Source organism: Malus sylvestris, chromosome 1 (assembly GCF_916048215.2).
Source record: "Malus sylvestris chromosome 1, drMalSylv7.2, whole genome shotgun sequence".
NCBI lineage: Eukaryota > Viridiplantae > Streptophyta > Magnoliopsida > Rosales > Rosaceae > Malus > Malus sylvestris.
In genome coordinates, this window is record NC_062260.1 from 15,686,301 (window position 1) to 15,711,202 (window position 24,902).

The 24,902-nt window shown below is 39.6% G+C and overlaps 1 protein-coding gene, 1 long non-coding RNA gene and 2 other non-coding genes across 5 annotated transcripts; 3 read left to right on the forward strand and 1 right to left on the reverse strand.

Annotated features, from left to right (window-relative positions):
* Window positions 1-943: 943 nt before the first annotated feature.
* LOC126634180 (small nucleolar RNA snoR145) lies at window positions 944-1,094 on the forward strand. The gene has a single exon (XR_007627242.1). It is a non-coding gene; the product is annotated as a small nucleolar RNA snoR145 (small nucleolar RNA).
* A 1,141-nt stretch (window positions 1,095-2,235) lies between these two features.
* Window positions 2,236-13,683, forward strand: LOC126630988 (uncharacterized). The gene is made up of 4 exons (XR_007626195.1): window positions 2,236-2,390; window positions 2,525-2,653; window positions 3,046-3,275; window positions 13,504-13,683. It is a non-coding gene; the product is annotated as an uncharacterized LOC126630988 (long non-coding RNA).
* Window positions 13,684-19,338: 5,655 nt separating this feature from the next.
* TRNAL-CAA (transfer RNA leucine (anticodon CAA)) lies at window positions 19,339-19,422 on the forward strand. Its single transcript has one exon. It is a non-coding gene; the product is annotated as a tRNA-Leu (tRNA).
* A 602-nt stretch (window positions 19,423-20,024) lies between these two features.
* Window positions 20,025-22,486, reverse strand: LOC126630947 (delta(8)-fatty-acid desaturase 1-like). Of its 2 annotated transcripts, none has more exons than XM_050301120.1 (2): window positions 21,966-22,486; window positions 20,025-21,789 (listed from the first exon to the last, which is right to left on the reverse strand). In XM_050301120.1, the coding sequence occupies exon 2, from the start codon at window positions 21,631-21,633 to the stop codon at window positions 20,290-20,292; it is 1,344 nt and encodes a 447-aa protein (XP_050157077.1). In that variant the 5' UTR covers window positions 21,634-21,789; window positions 21,966-22,486; the 3' UTR covers window positions 20,025-20,289. The 2 variants fall into 2 exon arrangements, with proteins under 2 accessions (XP_050157077.1, XP_050157071.1); XM_050301114.1 differs by having other exon boundaries at window positions 20,025-21,645; window positions 21,966-22,484.
* Window positions 22,487-24,902: the final 2,416 nt, after the last annotated feature.

Below are 24,902 nucleotides of genomic sequence, written 5' to 3' on the forward strand. Positions count from 1 at the left end.
TAAAATTACATTATTGTCTATTTAGTTTGAACTTATTTTTTTTTTATAAATCAATAAATTGTAGTAATGGTCATTCAACTTTAATCAAATTGGAGCAATGATCATCAACTAAAAATCCATTACCATTGGTCCCCTAATTCATCAAAATATGTAGCTATGGTCTCTTTCGTCAACTTCGTCAGAATTTTGTTAAAGTAAGTTATGTTGAAAGGATCATTGCTACAATTGAGGTCCCTCAACTTATCAAAACGTGTAGCTATGATCCTCTTTGTAAACTTCGTTAGAATTTTGTCAAAATTAGTTATCTTGGAAGGATCATTTATACAATTAGGTTAAAGTTGAGAGACCATTGCTTCAATTAAATTAAAATTAAGTAACTATTGCTACAATTTACTCTTTATAAATTAAACGGCCCAAATGCAGTAGGAAGCCCAACCCTACCACTATTTAAACAGCTGTTGTACCAGGTAGACACAATCTCGCCGCTCTCTAGGGTTTTGCAGATCCGCTGCCCTCTTCCCTGCTCGTTTGTTTTTATTTTTAATTAATTGCCTCTTTCATCTGAAATCCGTGCTATTATGCGATGATGAAGAAAACAATAACCGATGAGGAAACTCGTCGATTGCTTCCGCAACATGAATTATCCTTTATGGTTCGTATTCACTGAGCATTCATCAATATTTTCCTCTTTTTATTTATTTATATGTTTTTTTTTTTGATTTGAAAAATCTTCTTCTCCACCCGAGGGACCTATGGAGGGAGCGCCATAAAACGATGCGCTTTCGGCCAAGTTTGCCTTCGAACATCGCTCTGAAATCCGATCGCCGAATCTCATGTTTTGTGTTCTGGGTTTCGGTTTTTATTTTTGGATCGATTTTTCGTACATATATAGTTTTATTTTTTATTTTTTCATTTTTTCATTTCTAATTGAAATTAGATTTGAAAGCGAAGGTCCCAGCGGAGGGGCAAGCCACTCAGAAATGAGGCCTCTCTAACATTATTCAATAAAAAACCTTCGCAGAGTTACTTGCCAAATCGTACGGCGTCCAGAAATCTTTCACTTCTGAGCGTCTTGAACCCTTGGCTACATTTTTTGTTTTATTTTTAAAAATATTTACTTAATTTAGATATTATTTAACTTTGAAATTCATGTTTGAATTTTGTATGATTTTTTTGGATAAAATACATTTCCAATAAAAAAAAGCTTAAATGTCAAAATGGTCCTGGTATTACCTTCTATGCCTGGGTTTTACTGGATCGGTCAATTTAATTTTTGTGTTTTCAAGTCGGTCAAATTGCTCTTCGTGTTTACATTAGTTTTCAATGTAGCCATGTGTTTATATTTGTGACAATCCGTTAAAAAACATTAAAATTGACATGTCTTAAATCATACAGTACTCAAGGCGTTGTATCTTTTTACTGGATGCACATAAAATTTTGTTTTTGTCCTCTTATGTGCTTGATGCATGTCAATTCTATCTGTCATTTAACGAGATCTCTAAACATAAAGATCAATTTGGCCAAATTAAAAATATAGGGATTAAATTGATCGATAGAGTAAAAACATGAGAACGTTAACGAAAAGGGCTTAGACTAACTTTTATTTAATGAAAAATCATCTTAAACTATTATTTAATAAAAAGAGCTTAAGTTTTAATCATAAGGACACAAAACTTATCTTTCAGGCCTTACAAAAACTAAAACACACGGGCTCAACAAAAAGCCCAAACCGGATAACAATTAATATTCCAAAATTGCCCCTAACGGAGCCTAACCCAGGCCAGTTAGCCAAACTAACGGTTACAATCCCAAAATCACTCCTCCCTCCAACGCCATTACTATCGGCATACCTACCCCTTCAAACCGCACCAAAACATCGAAACCTCAAGTTCTCAAACCAATTTCAACTTCGATTCAAGTTTTCAAACAATAATCTACATATCAAATCCGGAATTCCTCAACCCAAAAACTGCATTTGAAGACGAAAAACTGAAAAATTCGAGTTATATATTTGCAGAGTCCAAATTGGAGAAACAAAGGTACGAACCTAGAAATAAGTTATTAAAAATGCTTTGCTGACAATTGTCACAGCCCGTTCCGAGACTTTATATTATTGGGGACGTGAAATGACGGATTTACCCTTAGCGGGTATTAAGGTATGTGTGTGTGACGTTATTTGGATTCAGTTTTGGATTAAAATTATTGGTTTGTAAAATATTGTGTGGTTAGGGATTAAATTGATGGAAATGGACCACACACACTTCCTTTTCTCCCTCTCTTCCCCGTGCCTCTCTCTCTCTCCTCCCTCACGACTTTCTCACTCTCTCTCACCCATAAACGTACGGACATCACCAAAACCCTCCAAAACTCCGTGGATCGAAGCAAATAAGGTATGATTCTTCATCCTTGTGATGTTCTGAGTCGATTGGTACTAGTTTTAGGAAGTGAAACCCTCGGAATCGTCGTGAAACCCTAACCCCGAAAATGTGCACTGTTCATGCACACGTGAAATCTTGCATTTCAGGGAATTTCAAGCTCACAGTGAGCTTAAGGACATCCTCACGAGCTTCGGGGTACTTCGTTGGTGATATTTGGACGTCGGAGGACCGAGAACGGAGGTTCTCAAAATTTCTGAACTATCGTGCTTCCCCAAGTAAAATCTAGTGAATTTTAGACCTTGAAACTAGTCCATCGGCATTCTAAATGTTGAGGGCTTCAAATTGATATAAAATTCGAAGAAATCGGTTGAGAAACGAAGGAGAACAAGAATTTTTAAAACTCGCCGGAGTCCGGCCACCGGAAAAACCAGTCCGGCGACTGGCTGAGGAAGATGATGCGCGTGGGGGCGCGTAGGCCCGTGCCACCCACAGCGCGTGAGGGTGCATGGCAAGCCTAAAAATTTTTCTCAAAATTTCTCAACGTCCGTGACGTCGAGTAGGTCGATGTGGTATATTCATATACCCAAATTGAGCACCGTATGAGAAGTTATTTCGAATTGTTGGTTATGTGTTTAAATTAACGTTTTTATAGTTGTTTCGCATATAGGTGACACCTATCCCGAGGACGAGCGCATCCAGGGACGTCACGGGGGTTACGACCCATCGACTTACCAATGAGTGGGCAGTTTTGTTTTCGTATTACCTATATACTACTGTTTTTCCCAGAAAATGCAATTAAATGAAATTATATTTCTAAAATGCCATGCATGCATATTATGAGTTATGAATTGATAATTGATGCATATATATGTGTGAATTGGTGCCGTGGACGCACATGTGAGTATCATGTGAGTTTATATGGTTTATATGAATGAATGATGATGTGATTGCGTTGTGAGCTCATAAACTGCACCTTTGGTATTAGTGCTTATAGTATTCACCACACCGCACGCTCGCCTTGGATCCAAGTAGGTGGATGTCGTACAGACCACTAGAGGTGGTTCCGACATGCCAGTCGTACAGACCATTAGAAGGGTTCCGACTGGTGGGTGACTTTAGATTATGTGCACAGATGATTGATGAGAGAAGCACTAAAGCATATTATTTCACCATCTTAGTCGTACAGACTGCTATAGGTAGTTCTGACTTATGTGCAGTGTAATGCCGTACAAGTCACAGTTGGTGACTCCGGCACGACCGTACAGGTCACAGTTGGTGACTCCAGCTGGATGGGATATTGAGCTATAGAATCAGCCGTACAGAACCACTATAGGGTCTCCGGTTGATTTATTATTTCACCTGATTTATATTGATGCATTCATATTGTTGGTACCATATATTGGGCCTCGTATATTTGGGCCTTGGGCCTTGTATTTGGGCCTCACACTAAAGCCCATACTTTGTAAAAGAGGAGGAGCCCCTTATTCTATAAAAGGGGACTCCTCCCCTCATTCTAAAAGAGGCAAAAGAGCCAAGCCTAAGAAGGCTAAGAGAAGCTATCATTACATTCAGGAGAGACCTCACACCACCGAGGCTCTCCTCTCCCTTCTCTTCTTTCTCCTCCGGGGGACTTCCCCCAAACACTTGTATCCATACAATTACAGAGAAACAGAATCAACTACAGTGTGGACGTAGCCCAAACATTGGGGTGAACCATGATACATCTTGTGTCATTTACATTTCATGCAGATTCACGGTCGGATTTACGTTGTTCCAAGACCTCCGGTTTTGTGCATCAACATTTGGCGCCGTCTGTGGGAAACGACACGAAAAGTTATGTCGGTTCTTTTTCAATTTTTCATTTCCACCTTGAATCTGCAAAAACCCAGAAACAGAAAACATCCAAATTCCAACACCTGCTCTTACACCTCCCTCTCTGTTCTTGTAAAAGTAACATCAAAATTACAAAAAGCTCATGCGAAAACACCTCATTTTCTCTCTTTCTCCTCCAAGACAAAGGGCTGTCGAAGATCCCAACGTAGAAGAAGGGAAAACGAGGTGTATCCCGACGACAGCACACCACCTGTGAAGGCTTAGACGATCGACGAGCTCCCCTCGCTGTAGAATTGGGCTTCATTTACCTAACCCAGATCACGAAAGCTTTGAACTACTACTCATATCAGCTCAACAAAACAGCGGAGCTCCGCTGCCAGTCCTACCTGTCGCTTCCAGCGGAATGTTGGACCACCACCTGACTCCGCGACTCGTCGCAATTGGAGCCCATGATGTATCTTCCGTTCCCAGCGACTTCAACTTACGTTTTTCGACCACCTGATGGCCGAGCCCGGCCTCAACCTCATCGGCTGCTGTACCGAGCTCAACGCGGGTGATGCTGCTGACGGCTAGGCATCCGGATCCGAGAGGCTCCAGGTAGGCACGGGCGTACTGTGAGTTCATCTGTCTATTTCTTGCTGCCGCGCAAGCCCCACATCTCAATGACGAGGTGGTGGTCTCCGACGGAGCAGAGACTGATAAGGATCCAGACCGTAGCCGATGAGGTGCCCATGAAAGATGCTTCGAGGGATCTAGGCCAAGAGACGGGGCATGATTCAATGCCAACCCCAACCCTGTCGTTGGATGACCAAGTTGCGAGTTCCTCATCTACAGCACAAGTCACTGGACCTTTCCCTGGCCTCAGATCAGTTTCCGAGCCTCAGACGAGAACCACGGTGCCACTGGGCTTTTCCCTGGATCTGTGCTACCTAAACAGAAAAAAAAAAGTTTCAGGAAAAATCCCATTCACAGAGGCAGTGAGAAATGATGAGAGATGGAGGCACTACTGGCAAAAGGAATCATTGCCAAATATTTTCCTTTTCAGAAAGGAAACCATGAATGACCCACTGTCTCCACCCACTATCTCCACCGAAAACAAAAAAGGGATAAGATTCTTTTCCTTTAAATATTTTATTATTTTTACGTCATGATAATTATAATTATTATAAAATAATGATTATATTATTTTTATATCATGATGAACCATGATTAAATAATATGATTATTATTTCTGATATTACATGATTAATACCACGTTATTGATTTATACAACATGTGATTTATCAAACAACTAAATAAATCATTTATTCATGATTATATATATATACACACACATTTAGGCAATACCTAATATATTGTTGATATATGATACAAATCATTTACCACACGACTGAATAAATTATTTATTTATAGAAGAACATAGTACAATATTTTGCCTTAACAAACTTTGTCAATTTGATTTATTCATTATACGGTCGTACTTATACTATCATTTATTGTCAGGAATTATTGAGCAACTAGGTCCACTGATCAACATTGTTGCTGATTAACGAGGTCTACCAACTTATAGACTGATGAGCCACGTGCTTGTGGTGATCTCTTGTCTGACCGGACATCCACTTGCTCGGACATTCACTTATTGGGATACCTATGTGCCTGGACCCAACTCGATGACCCTACAGATAGTCCCAACTCGATGCCCCTACGTATGGCCCCGATTCAAAGACCCGACTTGCGGACCCGATCCGCGGATCTTACACATAGACCCAATATGTGAACCCGACAAGCAGACCCGAGTCATGTCGAGAATCAACTCATACTAAGTGCATGTTGACATAAAGTAGATACTTGCAATGAGGAATACCACGAGCCGAGCCGCCTCGCAGCGAGCATAACCTCTAGCCGAGCCGCCTCGCAACGAGCATCGCTTCCAGCCGAGCAAACGCCTCGCCGCGAGCATAGCCTCTAGCCGAGCAGCCTCGCAACGAGCATCGCCTCCAGCCGAGCAGTCTCGTAACGTGTGATACCTCTAGCTGAATATTGCTTTATGTTGAGCATTGTCTTGGGTTGAGTACTGGTTCAAGACATCTAGCCACTTCGGCTCATACATGGATTGGATTTGAAGTCTCCAGCCAAAAGACTCTCTTGACTGAAGACTTGGGGGACTCCTGTTGGTACCATATATTGGGCCTCGTATATTTGGGCCTTGGGCCTTGTATTTGGGCCTCACATTAAAGCCCATACTTTGTAAAAGAGGAGGAGCCCCTTATTCTATAAAAGGGGACTCCTCCCCTCATTCTAAAAGAGGCAAAAGAGCCAAGCCTAAGAAGGCTAAGAGAAGCTATCATTACATTCAGGAGAGACCTCACACCACCGAGGCTCTCCTCTCCCTTCTCTTCTTTCTCCTCCGGGGGACTTCCCCCAAACACTTGTATCCATACAATTACAGAGAAACAGAATCAACTACAGTGTGGACGTAGCCCAAACATTGGGGTGAACCACGATACATCTTGTGTCATTTACATTTCATGCAGATTCACGGTCGGATTTACGTTGTTCCAAGACCTCCGGTTTTGTGCATCAACACATATTATATTTTGGCATGGCATGGCATATTCTTTCTGAGATGTTATGTTGATAGATGGTGAGCGGAGTTTTGATGATATATGTATATATACGTTTATATACTATTTTTCTGGGAAAGTATACAGGTTTTACGGTGAGGGGTTAGAAACGTTTTAAATGAAATGTTTTTGGAAAATCTTTGGTTTTACTGACCCACTCATCTTTGTTTTGCGCCCCTCCAGGTTCTAGTTAGCAGTTGGTGGCTCTCGAGGTCTTTTTCAGCATTCTGACAGACATACTGCATGTAGGACTCACCTGCGGGTGTTGCACTTTTAATTATAGTCCTACTTGACTGCACTTGATACCTACGCTCTGAATTCGTGTGTTTTACTCTATAATTCCCTCTTTTATGCTAGTAGGTTATTACTGCTAGTGGTTGGTTTAAATTCCTTCATATTTCTGTTATATCTTGCTTCCGTGTCGCACTTTTGGCTACGTCACGCTCACGTGACGACCAGCACGCCTTGATTCTAGGATCGGGGTGTGTCAGTTTGGTATCAGAGCCTAGGTTGCAGTCCTGTATAATTGTTAATGCTCTAATGATCTTTTGATGTTTTCTGTCAGAATTATGCCGCCTCGTAGGGAACGTAGGGAGTCCCGCCTTACTTCTGAACCTAATTTCCCTGATATTACTCAGTTAGGGGAAGCAATGGCCCAGGCTTTACAGAATGCAATTCGTCCTTCTCCCCCTCCTCAGAGGACACCCCTGGAGACTATGTACAATTTGAAATTGGATCGTTTTATGGGTAATGAAGGTCACGAGGGGGCAGAGAAATGGCTAGACCATATTGAGAAGACGTTTCAGGTGATGCAAAGTCAGGGGAACTTTCCTGCTGATAGGTGGGTTGAGACCACTACCTGGTTTTTGGGCCGAGAGCCAGCAGCTTGGTAGGAAAATCAGACTAGGTACATGTCACCTGAGACGGCTACTGACTGGAAAGTATTCAAAGAGAACTTTATGAAGAGATTTTTCCCTCCAGAATACATCGATCGTAAAAAGCAAGAGTTTACTCGATTGAAACAAAGGAATATGTCAGCACATGAGTACTACAGAAAGTTTACTGATTTGTCTCGCTATGACCCTGATGCAGTTGGTAATCAGGTAGAGATGCTTCGACGTTTCAAGTTGGGAACTAAGAGAAAATGGCGGACTTTTGCCAGTGCACTTCCCTGCGCCGATTATCATGAGTTTTTCGAGATTTTGGTTAGGATGGATGACTCCGATAATCTTCCCAGTGACAATGAGGATGACGAGGACAAGAATGATGGTCAGAAGAAGGATGATAAAGGTAAGGGTATCTCCATTCCGGGACCTCGCAAGACACAGAATTTTAAGAAGAGTGGAGCGAGTTCGAGTTCTTCTAGTGGAGGATATAGTATTACTGGCCCGATAAGAGGTGGTGGAAGATTTTCTGGTGGACCCAGATTTCAGAGGCAGAGGGATTCCGGTGGTGCTGGTAGTTCTGGTGCTCCGTGGTGCAGCCGTTGTAATTTTCGTCATCATGGTGAGTGCAGGAGAGGTGGTGGTGCTTGTTATACTTGTGGGCAAATGGGACATCGGGCTTCTCACTGTCCCCAGGGTCAGCAGAGACCTCAGCAGACCACTATGCCACCTCAAGCGCCGATTCAGCAGAGCTTTGGACCAGGCAGTTATGGCCAGTCGAGTCGTGGTGGTGCTTACCACTACCAGAGGGATGTTGCTCCTTATGCTTCCGGACCTTATCAGTATCCCCATGAGCCTTATTCTCAGACGGGGTATTCCCAAGACCTTGGGGGTTATTCTTCTTATTCTTCCATGCCAGCTGATGGATCTCAGTGGCATCAGGGAGGCCATCCTGTCAGGGAGAAGTTGCTGCTGGTGGTGCAGGATCATCTAGGCAGCCTAGTCAGTCAGGCCAAGGACGTACTTCTCAGGGGCGAGGTAATCAAGGCATCAGAGGTCGTGGTGGATGACAGCAAGCTCAGGGGCTTGTTAATCACATCTCACTGCAAGATGCTCAGAACCATCCAGATTTGATCATGGGTACGTTAAATGTTCTTGGTCATTTTGCTAGAGTTTTGATTTATTGTGGTGCTACGCATTCTGTGATTTCTCATACATTTGCTCAAATGACTTAACCCCACCTTTCACCTCTAGGATTTGATTTAGAGTTTGCAATGCCTAGAGGAGATAAGTGTTATGTTGATAGTGTGTATCTTGGGTGTCCAGTGATGGTAGAGGGCGTAGTTATGCCAGCTGATCTTATTCCGTTAGATATTGTGGATTTTGATGTGATTCTCGGAGCAGATTGGTTGCATTATAATCGTGCCCATATTGATTGTTATGGGAAATCAGTTACTTTTTATCGCCCTGGACTACCCGAGGTTACTTTTGTGGGCGAAAGAAGTGGGGTGAGACATGGTGTTATTTCTGCCATAAGAGCAAGAAAGTTATTATCGAAGGGTTGCCAAGGATATTTAGCACATGTAGTGTTAAATGATGTTGTTCCTAGCAGTGTAGAAGAAGTTGGTGTGTCAGGCATTATCCTGATGTATTTCTTGTTGATTTGCCGGGTTGCCTCCAGACAGAGATGTGGAATTCTCTATTGATTTGCTTCCAGGTACTGACCCTATATCTCTAACTCCTTATAGAATGGCTCCAGCTGAGTTGAGAGAATTGAAAATTCAATTGCAAGAATTACTTGATAAAGGTTTCATTCAACCTAGTTCGTCACCTTGGGGAGCTCCAGTATTATTTGTGAGAAAGAAAGATGGAACTCTGAGATTATGCATTGATTATAGGCAATTGAACCGGGTAACGATTAAAAACCGTTATCCATTGCCTCACATCGATGATTTGTTTGATCAGCTGAAAGGTGCGTGTGTATTTTCTAAGATTGATTTGAGATCTGGTTATTATCAGTTGAAGATTAAAGATGAAGATGTACCTAAGACGACTTTCCGAACCCGTTACGGACATTATGAATTTCTGGTTATGCCATTTGGGTTGACTAATGCACCTGCAGCTTTCATGAGGTTAATGAACGAGGTATTCTAGCAATATCTTGATAAATTTGTTATTGTTTTTATTGATGATATTCTGGTATACTCTAAGTCTAAGGCAGATCATATCCGACATCTTAACTTGGTATTAAAGAAATTGAGGGAACATCAGTTGTATGCCAAGTTCAGTAAATGTCAGTTTTGGTTGACTGAAGTGGCATTTTTGGGGCATGTTGTATCAGCACAAGGAATTCAAGTAGATCCTCAAAAGATAGCAGCAGTGGAGAATTGGGAACAACCTCGAACCGTCACTGAGGTACGAAGTTTTCTTGGTTTGGCAGGTTATTATCGACGGTTTGTTTAGGATTTTTCTATGATTGCTTTGCCGTTAACAAAGTTGACCAGGAAGGATGTTAAATTCGAGTGGGATGAGAATTGTGAGCGGAGTTTCCAGCAATTGAAATATTGCCTCACTCATGCTCCAGTATTGGTACTTCCTGATGATAGCGGTAATTTTGAGATTTACAGTGATGCTTCCTTGAATGGTTTGGGATGTGTTTTGATGCAGCATAATAGAGTGATTGCCTATGCTTATTGACAGTTGAAAAATCATGAAAGGAATTATCCTACTCACGATCTTGAATTGGCAGCCATTGTATTTGCTTTGAAGATTTGGAGGCATTATTTATATGGTGAGAAGTGTAAAATCTTCACTGATCACAAGAGTCTACAGTATCTATTTACTCAACATGATCTTGATCTTCGTCAGCGAAGGTGGATGGAATTGCTAAGTGATTATGATTGCACTATTGAGTATCATCCGGGTCGTGCTAATGTGGTAGCTGATGCATTGAGTAGGAAACCTCAAGGTAGACTCAATGCTTTATATGCTTGCCGTGTTCCTTTTCTTGCTGAACTGAGGGCAACTGGAGTAAAGTTGGAGTTGGAAGATCGAAGCGAAGCTTTTCTTGCTAGTTTTCAAGTCAGGCCAGTTTTGGTGGATCATATACTTGAAGCTCAGATGGTGGATGAAGAAATTCAAGAAATGGTTCAATTAAGAAATGAAGGGAAAAAGAAAGATCTCAGGATTCGAGAATCAGATGGCATGCTTATGCAAGAGAACAGAATGTATGTTCCGAATAATGAGGAATTAAAGAAGGAAATTTTGGATGAAGCGCATTGTTCAGCTTATGCGATGCACCCGGGAGGAACTAAGATGTATCATACCATTCGACCATTTTATTATTGGCCGGGTATGAAAAGGGAAATTGCAGATTATGTAAGTAGATGTATTATTTGCCAGCAAGTCAAAGCAAAAAGGAAGAAGCATTTTGGGCGAATGCAGCCACTTCCCGTTCCCCAGTGGAAATGGGAAAATATAACTATGGATTTCGTGTATAAGCTTCCTCGTACACGAAATGGATTCGATGGTGTTTGGGTGATTGTGGATCGACTTACCAAGTCAGCGCACTTCATACCAGTGAGGGAAAAGTATCCTCTAAATAAATTGGCTAAGTTGTTTATCACGAAGATTGTGAAGTATCATGGAGTTCCAGTGAATATTATTTCTGATCGAGACCCAAGATTTACTTCTAAATTTTGGGTAGCTTTTCAAGAAGCTCTTGGTACGAATTTGCTTTACAGCACTGCTTATCATCCTCAAACTGATGGGCAATCAGAGAGGACTATTCAGACGTTGGAGGATATGTTGAGATCTTCAGTGTTACAGTTTGGTGATTCCTGGCATGATCGCCTGGACTTGATGGAATTTGCCTACAATAATAGTTTTCATTCGAGCATTGGTATGTCACCATTTGAGGCACTTTATGGTAGGGCGTGTCGTACGCCATTGTGTTGGTCTGAGGTTGGTGAAAGAGTGTTAGAAGGCCCATAGATTGTGGATGAGACTACTCAAAATATTCAGGTGAATAAGTCCAACCTGAAAGCAGCCCAGGATCGACAGAAGAGTTTAGCGGATCGACATGCTACTGATCGAGTGTATGATGTGGGTGATTGGGTATTTTTGAAATTGTCACCTTGGAGAGGTGTGGTACGATTTGGAAAAAGAGGAAAGTTAAGTCCTAGGTACATATGAGCCTATGAAATCACTGAAAGGATTGGTGAAGTTGCCTACAGGTTGGAGTTGCCTCCGGAGTTATCTAAGGTTCATAATGTGTTTCATGTCTCTATGCTTCAACATTATATTTCTGATCTTTCTCATGTGATCCCTCCTCAACTGCTAGAGATTAATCCGGATTTAACGTATGATGAGGAACCAGTCACTATCTTGGATTGGAAAGATAAGGTTCTAAGGAACAAGACGGTGAGCTTGGTGAAGGTGTTGTGGAGGAACCATTCCGTAGAAGAAGCTACCTGGGAGCCAGAAGATCGAATGAGAGAGATGTACCCAAGGTTATTCTATGGGTATTAAGCGGTTTATTTGGTTGTGGGAATTTCGGGGACGAAATTCGATAAGGAGGGGAGATTGTCACAGCCCGTTCCGGGACTTTATATTATTGGGGACGTGAAATGACGGATTTACCCTTAGCGGGTATTAAGGTATGTGTGTGTGACGTTATTTGGATTAACTTTATATAAGTTTTGGATTAAAATTATTGGTTTGTAAAATATTGTTTGGTTAGGGATTAAATGGATGGAAATGGACCACACACACTTCATTTTCTGCCTCTCTTCCCCGTGTCTTTCTCTCTCTCCTCCCTCACGACTTTCTCACTCTCTCTCACCCATAAACATACGGACATCACCAAAACCCTCCAAAACTCCGTGGATCGAAGCAAATAAGGTATGATTCTTCATCCTTGTGATGTTCTGAGTTTGGAACTAGTTTTAGAAAGTGAAACCCTCGGAATCGTCGTGAAACCCTAACCCCGAAAATGTGCACTGTTCATGCACACGTGAAACCTTGCATTTCAGGGAATTTCAAGCTCACAGTGAGCTTAAGGACATCCTCACGAGCTTCGGGGTACTTCGTTGGTGATATTTGGACGTCGGAGGACCGAGAACGGAGGTTCTCAAAATTTCCGAAATATCGTGCTTCCCTAGGTAAAATCTAGTGAATTTTAGACCTTGAAACTAGTCCATCGTGATTCTACATGTTGAGGGCTTCAAATTGATATAAAATTCGAAGAAATCGGTTGAGAAACGAAGGAGAACAAGCATTTTTAAAACTCGCCGGAGTCCGGCCACCGGAAAAACCAGTCCGGCGACTGGCTGAGGAAGATGATGCGCATGGGGGCGCGTAGGCCCGTGCCACCCACGGTACGTGAGGGCGCGTGGCAAGCCTAAAAAATTTTCTAAAAATTTCTCGACGTCCGTGACGTCGAGTAGGTCGATGTGGTATATTCATATACCCAAATTGAGCACCGTATGAGAAGTTATTTCAAATTGTTGGTTATGTGTTTAAATTAATGTTTTTATAGTTGTTTCGCATATAAGTGACACCTATCCCGAGGATGAGCGCATCCAGGGATGTCACAGGGGTTACGACCCATCAACTTACCAGTGAGTGGGCAGTTTTGTTTTCGTATTACCTATATACTACTGTTTTTCCCAGAAAATGCAATTAAATGAAATTATATTTCTAAAATGCCATGCATGCATATTATGAGTTATGAATTGATAATTGATGCATATATATGTGTGAATTGGTGCCGTGGACGCACAGGTGAGTATCAGGTGAGTTTATATGGTTTATATGAATGAATGATGATGTGATTGCGTTGTGAGCTCATAAACTGCACCTTTGGTATTAGTGCTTATAGTATTCACCACACCACACGCTCGCCTTGGATCCAAGTAGGTGGATGTCGTACAGACCACTAGAGGTGGTTTCGACATGCCAGTCGTACAGACTATTAGAAGGGTTCCGACTAGTGGGTGACTTTAGATTATGTGCACAGATGATTGATGAGAGAAGCACTAGAGCGTATTATTTCACCATCTTAGTCGTACAGACTGCTATAGGTAGTTCCGACTTATGTGCAGTGTAGTGCCGTACAGGTCACAGTTTGTGACTCCGGCACGGCCGTACAGGTCACATTTGGTGACTCCGGCTGGATGGGATATTGAGCTATAGAATCAGCCATACAGGACCACTATAGGGTCTTCGGTTGATTTATTATTTCACCTGATTTATATTGATGCATTCATATTATATTTTGGCATGGCATGGCATATTCTTTCTGAGATGTTATGTTGATAGATGGTGAGCGGAGTTTTGATGATATATGTATATATATGTTTATATACTATTTTTCTGGGAAAGTATACAGGTTTTACGGTGAGGGGTTAGAAACGTTTTAAATGAAATGTTTTTGGAAAATCTTTGGTTTTACTGACCCACTCATCTTTGTTTTGCGCCCCTCCAGGTTCTAGTTAGCAGTTGGTGGCTCTCGAGGTCTTTTTCGGCATTCTGACAGACGTACTGCATGTAGGACTCACCTGCTGGTGTTGCACTTTTAATTATAGTCCTACTTGACTGCACTTGATACCTACGATCTGAATTCGTGTGTTTTACTCTATAATTCCCTCTTTTATGCTAGTAGGTTATTACTGCTAGTGGTTGGTTTAAATTCCTTCATATTTCTGTTATATCTTGCTTCCGTGTCGCACTTTTGGCTACGTCACGCTCACGTGACGGCCATCACGCCTTGATTCTAGGATCGGGGTGTGTCACAATTATCATCAATCCTGGTAGAAAAGACGTGGAGTTGTTCTTGATGGAGAAATAGCATATGTTTGTTTTAAGAACGGAAACTATGGTATGGCAACCAGTGGTGGAGCTATGAAGGAGGGAGGGGGCCGCCCTTTGCTTGCCAAAAAACAAGCCCAGGAGCTAGTCCTAAGCCCTTCTGGTTCGGCCGGAAACTGGAAAACACGGTGGGTGACTATTCATGCTACAGGTCTGCACCTCCGGTCCCCGGAATTCTTTCCCAAAACTCGAATTTCGCCCCTCTGCGCTGGTGCTCTGCGCGGCGTTTTGGTTCTCTGGCAGAAGAAATGGAGCATTTGATCACGTGAAGAAATGGAGCACTTGGTCGAGGGAAGAGGGTTTCACTCAGTTTGTGGTTTTGGATTGGCGAAGAAAACAACGTTCTTGCTTTGAAGCAAAATTGCTCTGGACGCGTGGCTTGGGTTTTTTCTAGGACATGTGGAAGGAAATGAGAGTACCAATAAATTAGGCCCATTAAACCTAACAAACAAGATAAAAGACGTGCAGAAATATCAACTGCTATCTAGTTCGCTTTCCAATACAAAGTTTTGGATCTTGTGGACTTTTTCTTCTTAGGATTAATCATACACCATTAACCATATGAATGTAAATCTTGGATGCACAACATCTATAAGCAAAATCGAACTAGACCAAGAACTATACACTATTTATGAAATATGACCAAGAACTAGATACTATTTATGAAAATGAACCAATAACTAGGTACTATTTATGAAACTAGACTAAGAAAAAGACACTATTTATGAAACTGTGCCAATTACTATACACTATTTATGAAACTAGACCCTATAACTAGGCACTATTTATGAAACATGACCAAGAACTAGGCACTATATATGAAACTAGACCAAGAACTAGGCACTATTTATGAAACCAGACCAACAAATAGTATAGTACCGTTCAATTTCATAAATAGTGTTTAGTTTCATAAACAATGTATGTGATGGACGTACGGATCTCGCGCATCAGGTCTTTTTTTTCTTTATACATTACAATTGTGTCATTTTCATTAACACTACTAACATTCTCAATGAAAACTGTGAATCCTACTCTTACCCTACACATTGCACACTCTCTGACGTCATATAATTTTACTTCTACATTTTTTGCTTTTTAACCAACTAAGTTATAAGTCTTTATTATTTTAGCCATATTTAAAATGACAAATTTAGTAAAATTCGGGATATATGTATACTAATAGGATTTATAGATGCTTATGTTGTCAAATTGTCAAACGGTACCATTATTGATTGTATATTTTTTTATTAGAGTATGTCATTCTAATCCTTCTTAAAATAAGAAGACACTATTTATGAAATTGGACCCATAATTAGACAATATTTATGAAACCAAATCAAGAATGAGACACTATTTCTAAAACTAAACTAATAAGTGAAATCTATTTAGGAAACTAGACCAAGAAAGAAACATTATTTATGAAACTAGACCAATAAAGAGACACTATTTATGAAACTGGACAAAAAATTAGGCACTATTTATGAAACTGAACCAAGAACAAGGCCACTATTTATGAAAGTGGACCAAGAACTAGGCACTATTTATGAAATTAAATCAAGAACTAGGCCACTAGTTATGGAAGTGGAACAAGATCCATGCACTATTTATGAAATTGGACTAATAAGGGGACACTATTTATGAAACTGGACTAATAAGTAGACATTGTTTATAAAACCCAATCAAGAATGAGACTCTATTCTAAAACTAAATCAATAAGTGGAAACTATTTGTAGTAGTTCAAGGTCCGACATTTCCAGTCTCTTTGTTTCGTCGCCGGATCACATTTCTCAACTCACAATAGTTTTAAGTTTATACTTTGCTAATTACAAAATAATGTAGTCCTAGACGTAGACAAGTTAACTAGACAGTGTAAACATTCATATTCAAATTCTTTTTTATGTAACAATATTATATTAAAATATCGCTCGAATGGGAAATATTGTTACAAGCAAATCCCACATTTGCGAAGTTTGAGAGAAAAAGATGATTCCACATTTCCACTTGTGCAGCAGAGTCAATGATGATGATATATGTAATCACCATCATTATTAAGCATTGGTGATTTGGATAATAAAGGCAAATGTAATGGGCAATGTGGTTTTGGAACTTATTGAGACACATTTGGCAGCATCCTTCATTTCACTTTAGTGTAGAAAGACTGACTAGTCACCAGAGGCCCGCATAGACTTCCCAATCATTGAAGAACTCTCATTTTTTGCATGTTTTTTCACAGAAGATAAAAGAAATTTAAAAAATATGGGGATCAATCATTTTCTTCAATCCAATCTCGAAACCCAGGTATCAAATCTTAAATCCCAAACACCCATTTGGTTTTTTTTCAGATTACATCTTCCTGTATGTGTTTTCTGATAGACAAAGACAGAAGAACAACAGAATATTACAAGCAACTGCATCATATCGAATCAAAACTTTGTTTTAACTTCTTCTGACTTCTTAATGTCATCCCAAAAACCAAAATTGCACTCTTCATCTGAGGATTGATAAGAGATTTGAACGAACATCCCGTCTCTTAGCTAGGGGCCAAAAAGAGAGCAGTTATTAGTAATTAACAAGAATTGAAGAATTGAAAATGATTTCCGGTCTCTTTGTTTCTTCGCTTGACCTTCTTGCCCATTTCTCTGAGATCGTCGTCGACTATCAGCAGCTGGTTCCTTCTCGTCAACTTTGCATCCTCTTCTCCCTCCGATGATTTTGTCACCATCTCCTCTTCTTCTATGCTTGATTCTTTGAACAGGAACAAGAAGAAAATAAAACCTAATTTGATCGAGTTCCTAAAGGCCAAAAATCCCTAGCTGGATAATAGAAAGCAATCAAATCAAAACCCTAAATTAAAAAATCTGCAAAAGTGAAGTGATTGGCCAAAAAATTTGTTAAAAAATCAACTCAGTTCTTCGACATGACTAAACTAACGGAAAACAAAACTAACATAACCCAAAAACATCAGGGGCAAAATAGAGAAATCAGTATGTTATTTTGGTTGGGCCATTTTAATTAGACTTGTTTAATATTAGGCTTTGTACTAACCATTAAATAAAGTTAGAAGGTGGTTTTTCATTAAAACTCAAAGTTTCCAAGCTTTTTTCATTAGTTTTCCTTAAAAACATAGGGATCATTTTGATATTTAAACCATAAAAAAATGGTATTATTAACAACATTCCAAAATTGGCAAGATTGCAAAAATCCTAATGCATTGGTATTTTAGTTGGAGTGTATTTTTCCTCACCCCTTAATTTTTAATTTTGGTGTAGCATTTACCTCCCTCGTTGACATCAGCGAAACTATTTTCGTCAAATAGAATTGAAACTATTTTCGTCAAATAGAATTGAATACTTGTTTCAAATTGAGGACACTTTTGTTTCATCGTTTCATAAAGAATACCATGATCGATTGTGCGTGAAGTTATTATTGGCGGTTGATAGATCCACAAGAATCAAAGGCCAATATCAGCCCACAAGCGCGATTGATCCTAGCACTACTTTCGATTATATCAGAGTTGTATTACAAGTAAACAGCCATGGCAAAATAATCAAGAAAATGGACGAGGAGAAAACCAAAAATGGAACATACCATCAATTAAGATTATGGATTTACAAAGCCTTTTTGTTAGTGACTGCTTTCATCCATGGAGTCAGGTCTGACATTCTCGGTTGTTTTCCTGGACTGCTCAACAGTTGCTATGGCATCCTTAGCAGCATCGATATCAGCTGCCAAGATGACTTGTTGCTCCTCTTCCTCAACTGCAGCCCCTACTCTTTCAAGAAATTTATCATCCTCCTCTGGGAGAAAATGACCTACAGAGATCAATATGCAGTGATACGAGTTAGAGAAACACAGTGAGGATATGATAACGACACTCGAGACTCCACATTTAGCCTCCTCTCTTTCATAAACTCCGAAAATCCACCGACGGAAGCTTCACCGTCGTCATACCCTTTACCGTCTTTGATCGATTGCACCATCTGTAGCTCTTTCTGTCTACTAAAATTCATTCAAATCGCAGTTCAAAAGTTAACAGAAGTTCCAGAAAGTTGGGAAGCGAATTGAAATTGAAATTGAAATTTTCAATAGTTCGATTTCGTTCATTGCTTTTGCTAGACTCAGAGTGTCATGCAAGTTCTTGAACTGATCACGGACGTTTGCGGTTTCCCAGAAGGAGCTCGACATTGGCTGGTTGGTACGGGATTGGATTCATGGCTATCGAAACTGGCCGAGAAGGAAACCTTACACTTTGACGAAGGAATTTAGGATTTCTAGAATTTTAAAATGACGCTAATTGAAATGATGAGATTTTATTTTTTAGAATTTATAAATTTTTTTGTTTGATTAACCAAAATAACAATGAAATTGAATACGAAATTTGTTATTTTTAAACTCTCAATTATAGAAATTGAGAAATGACACATATTTACATGGAATTTAAACTTGGAAATTAAATATCCCAAATTTCAAGTTTTTTTTTACAAGGAAATTCTAAATTTCTATATTTATGAATCCAAAGAAGGAAATTAGTGCATGTCAATTTATAAATTATAACTTTAATTCAAATTCTAAGTTTATTTCTCTTATCCAAACATAATGTTAGAGATAGCAATTAAGGACTCGTTACAAAACCCTGTAACTAGAGGCGAAGGTTTTGCCAGTTGGCGCTGTAGACTGTAGAGCAAAGAGATGATTTTCTAAACCGAAGTCGTTTTTTGGTCATATAATTTTCTAAGGGATCGTAGGCAAGTCAGGATGGCCGAGTGGTCTAAGGCGCCAGACTCAAGTTCTGGTCTTCGAAAGAGGGCGTGGGTTCAAATCCCACTTCTGACATTTGTTTCCACTTTTTTACTATTTTTCTAATGGGCGCCATAAATTGGGCCAACCTTTCTCAAAGGCGTCAACGTTGCCAGGAAATTATATAGCATTCATGGTGTCGCTTTGTTTAATGCTTATGCTGTAGGTTTTGATATGCCGATGCTCGTCTCGGAATGCAACAGCAGACTTGAGACATCCCTAGGAAAGTGCCAACTGCTCCTCAAGTTTCTGTAAGCTGATTCATGCCTACCACATCGCTTCCAACAAATAAAACTTCATGCCTAAAGTCCTACTCATGGTGCACTCGAAGATGGATTACACATTACGTTTCCTCCATGTCCAATCTCTTCTAATCCCTTCTAAATGAAAATTCATTCACCTCTGCCTTCAGCGTGCTACTTTGAATTTTATGAGTTATCCAATCGAAACGAAGCCTAAATTCTTAGGCTATTGTACTACGAAATGGATATGGTTTCCATTAATCCATACCAAGAAGCCTGAAATAAACTTCGTTTCTTTTCAAAGAAGATAAAAACAAGAGACTACTGAAATAAAAGCTAACTGAACTGGTTCAAATCTCAAGATATATACGAAATTCACGAAAAAGAATCGACAAATCAATAGGAAGAGATACTCTCCAAAATTTGTATTGAGATCCAACATGAAACTGAAGATGAATTGAAAATTAAAACGCGTGTTATGGAGGTTTAGTTTAAACATAGAGAACAAATAGATCAAATATCAGAAAAAGACTGCCCAAAATAATATCAAATAGCGATTGAAAAACCTGCTGAAAAAGAATGATCATCAGACCTAGATGCCCCAACTTATAAACAGAGAACTCCAATGCAGGGGCGGTATTTAGATGAGCCTCGACTAACATCAGCCATGGGTATTAACAGCTTCCCAGGCCAAGTTCTTCGGGACGGGAAGGGCCATGTCCCAAGCCTGCTGGGCAGCATTCCTTAGCAGCCTAATGGTGGCCACATTGGCATCCAAGAAGGACAAACTCTTGTAAGGCAAATTGTGCTTCTTGCATAGTTCCTTCACAGTGGGAGAAATCTTCCTCAGCTGGGAACGGGGTAATCGGGGGAACAAATGATGCTCAAGTTGAAACTGCAGGCCACCATAGAACCAGTCCATCCAACTCGAGCACGAAATATCCACAGTACCAGCTGTCTGCTTCTCGAACCAATCGTTCCCAGTTGGTGGTCCAAGATAAGTATCTCCTGTGAAATGGTTCAAAGTGAACTGAATGTGCTGAAGTGCTGTCACTGCAAAGCTCGCCAACACAAACATAAACCTCTCCCTCCAATTAGGCAGACACGAAACAAGGAGAGGAAACCAAGTCCAGAAAACAAGGATTCCCATTATGTTCAAAGCTCTATCTGGGATGCTTCTCTTGGAGAACAGTAGCAAGAACGTCTGAATAAACAAGTTAACCCTTCCAACAATCATGATCGGGTAATATGTAAAATGCTGGTGGCTGACTAAAAATCTAGCCACAGCATCAAATGTCAGCTCTCTTCCATAAAAGGTTGACGTTATTGAATGAAAGAATTTCGTGGACACAGCAAACACCGGCATGTGCTGAAGATCGGGATCATAGTCAAGGCTGTTGCAGGCAATGTGGTGGGCATTGTGAGTCCATTTCCACCAAGCAATGCTGATCCCAGTCAGGCAATTTCCGGCCAGAAATTGTGCCATTTTGTTGTACCTGCGGCTCGACATAACCTGGTAATGCCCAGAGTCATGCCCTATATAGGCACCCTGAACCCAGAGGACCCCCAACAAACAACCGCAACCAAAATGAACCAACACACTCTCAGACTTCAACACACCATACACAACAAGGTAAAGCATAACCAGAATACTAATCACAGAGTAAAGAGCCACATGCCCTTTGTTTTCAAACAAACCGAGCTGGTTAAACTCGGAAGCAAGCTTCCTGTAATCCTTGGAGACCTCCGAGATCTCGAAATCTTTCAGATGGTACCCAGTGAAGAACTTCCCCAGGTACTTCCATGCGGACGGAGGATGGTAGGCAATGAATCCATCAGTGACGTCCTGGCCGGACATATTGAAGAGAATGGCATCCCCACCCGGGTGATCTTTGGCCCAATCAGTGATATTGTAAACCTTGCCCTGGATAGAGATCCACAAATCCGAAGGCTTGTTGTGCAGCTTCAGCTGCTCGACAGTAATGTACTTCTTCTCACCCTCCATTGTTGTCCAATCCTAATGAAATCCGATAAAAAAACAATCAGATTTCCAAACAAAGGATCCGGATATGGATCGGACAACACAAACGAATCAAACCCAGATAACCCTTCCGGATCTGATTTCTGGGTTTTGATACAAACACAAAAGCAAAGAAAAATCCTGCAGTTTTAATCCAAATAAAAAACAGCAGAAATGCAGAGAAAAGAAGGAGAAAGATTGAAGCTTTCTTCCAGATTCAATCACAAACTAACAGTTACAGCAAAATACTGCAAGTTATAAAGCAAAATGCAGAACAAAGTATACTTAATATAGACAAAAAAGGAGAAAGATTGAACCTTTCCTCAAGCGTTTAGTCAAAACACAGGCTCTTCCCAGCAAAATACCTCCCCACTTTCCGAGCAATTAAATTAAAATGCTGAACGGGTACACACCCACTTTCCAAATTTTCTCCAACTGCCCCCAAAGTCTTCTGGGTTTCCAGAAGAAATTTCAAAACTGTCTCCAAGATATTTTCGAGCCTTCAGCTGCTGCGTTTTACAGCGCTAGTGTGCTTGTGTGAGAGAGAATATACCCGAAGAGAGGAGGGAGAGGGAGAGATAGAGACCCACTAATGGACAAAAGCCACAAAACAGGTTTAGTGAATCGGCACCACTCGTCTCGTACACAACGCGCTGATGTGTGTGGAAAGTTGTATTTTCGCCAAGGCCGGTATCGTTGACCTGTGGCGGTGAAAAAACGAAGGGGGTAAGTTAAAGCGCGTTTTCTACCGTCGTGGGTGCCGGCCGCTCGGTGGGTGAATGCAGAGCCCTATGTGTGCGTCTCCTAGGAGAGAATACGTTAAATTGGGCAATGGCAGATAATATAACACCTGGCAATATTCCGCACCTCTCAACGATAATGTAAAACATAACCATATCGGAATGATTCAGTAATTGTGGATATATTTTAGGCTCATATAAATGTTGAGTAATACTATTCATAATATATTTTTATATTATATTTTTATACTATTTTAGGTAGCATCTGATGTGAACAGTTACATCATTTGAAAAATTTGCAAAACTCAAAGAAAGAAATAAGAAATACTTCTCGTATATCATAATCATCATTTAATTAACTAATTTTTATTAATTATTAGTTTATTAAATGCTGAACTAAATTAAAAAATCTGATTAATCCAAATGATGTAGATATCAACATCAAATGCCACCTAAAATGGTATGAAAACGTGATATAAAAATATGTTATGAATAACATTACTCATAAATGTTTGTGTGTAATTTTTAATACTTTAAATCGTTTACTAGTAGTTAAGAAGAGATTGAAATGCATTGTTATGGTCTTTTAATAAATAACATATCATGGCGGAGTCACTAACAGACCATTTTTTTTTAAAGAAAAACGATAGTGTAAATCATGGAAAAAGCACAAAAGTTGTGCAAGAGTCCAATGGTGAAAAATGACATACATGGACGTGGATGGAAGATGTGTTAGGTTTGTTTGGATCTATTAGAGACGAAGCTTCGTAAGGCTAAATAATAGCCACACACTTTTCCTTCTTCTTTTTTCCTTTTTAATAGCCACATACTTTTCCTTTTCTTTTTTTTTTCCTTTTTTTGTCACACTTTTATTAAAGCTAAGTAGAAAGAAATATTGAATAGGATTAAACAATAGTGCATAGGAGAAAAATGGTTTTGGCGAATTGGTAAAGGACTTCTAAGTTTTATAATAGGGAACTTTAACGAAAAGCACCCGGTACTGTTCACTTTAACGAAAAATCATATTTTTACACTAAAAAGTCAATCCTTGTACTATTCACTTTACCCTTTATTTTGTCCTTATCATTAAAACTCAAAGTTTTCAAGCCCTTTTCATTAGTTTTCCTTTTATAATATTTAGGTCGAGGAGGAAGGACAATACAAAACATTAGAGAAGTGAGATTAAAAATGCATTTTATGATCATACAAATTTATGAAGGTGAGATTTGCAAATGACAAAGGACATGTAAAGTTCCTTCTTTTTCAATATAAGATTCATACTTTCAGCATACACATCCTCATATGTGGGTAATTTTGAAGTTAATATGTGAGACAACATATATAGGATAATGTGAAATATCTGTTGTCGTTGGGCTTCCTATAAGCCAACTTGTTATATCGTGAAAAAAGTTAAGGTTTCACATTGATTTGAAACACATATTTCTGAACAAATTGAATTTCAGCTATCGTCTCGATGGTGTGAAAAAATTCAATTGCCATTTGAGATTAAAAATTAAAAAAAAGGACTTGTGGGATTTATTTATATGTCATATCAGCATATAAAATATAATTTTACAAAATTATAATAGAATGACGATATTAATCAACGAGACTTATTTTCAGAAACTACATTAATCAATTCTTAATTTCACGAATCATCTCGATAGTATTTGTTAATTTATAGGATTATTTGTGATAAAAATTTACATTTATATTTAAATTTATTATTATATTTTAATGTATAAGTTTTGTGGTGGATAAGCGGGTGTTGATTATGCATACACGTGTCAAACACAAGAGGTAGAGGTAGTCATATTTTTTTATACAAATAACTGGTAGAGAAGAAAATATCTGAAGCATCAGTACTGGCTGATATGGCCCGTGGTCCTCGGATACGGATCCGGATCCCCTCCTGATCTTAAAAAATTGAGACTGCTGAGCAGGTAATCGTGATCATTGAAATTTAATCAAACGGCTATAATTATTATAATTTTAAAAAATCTTTTATTTATAACCATTGGATTAAATTTTAACGATTACAATCGCTTACTCAACCTGCTCAATTTTTAAAGATCAGGAGGGGATCCAGATCTTTCGGATACAATCATACAATCACATGACACCCTTAGCTGTGCTGTGTTTTGTGGGCCAATACCATTCAACAGAAAATCAAAAACCGAGTGCTCCATTAGTGGAACGCATCTACATGTTTTGTGGGCCAATACCATCCAACAGCAAATCAAAAACTGAGTGCTCCATTAGTGGACCGCGTCAATATGTAGAATTAAGTAACCAATCACTTTATTAATTTTTAAATATTATAATTATAAAAGTGTAGCAGGACAACAACGCATGCCCAATGTCTAATTACGTGATTAACTTGTCAACCTTAATTGCCATTTTTTGCTAGACCTGGCTTCCTTGCCCTTCCAGTTCTCATACACTTCTATGACCTCCTATTTATGCGGTCACGGTTAAGTCACATAAATATTTTATATCACTATTATTTTTTGT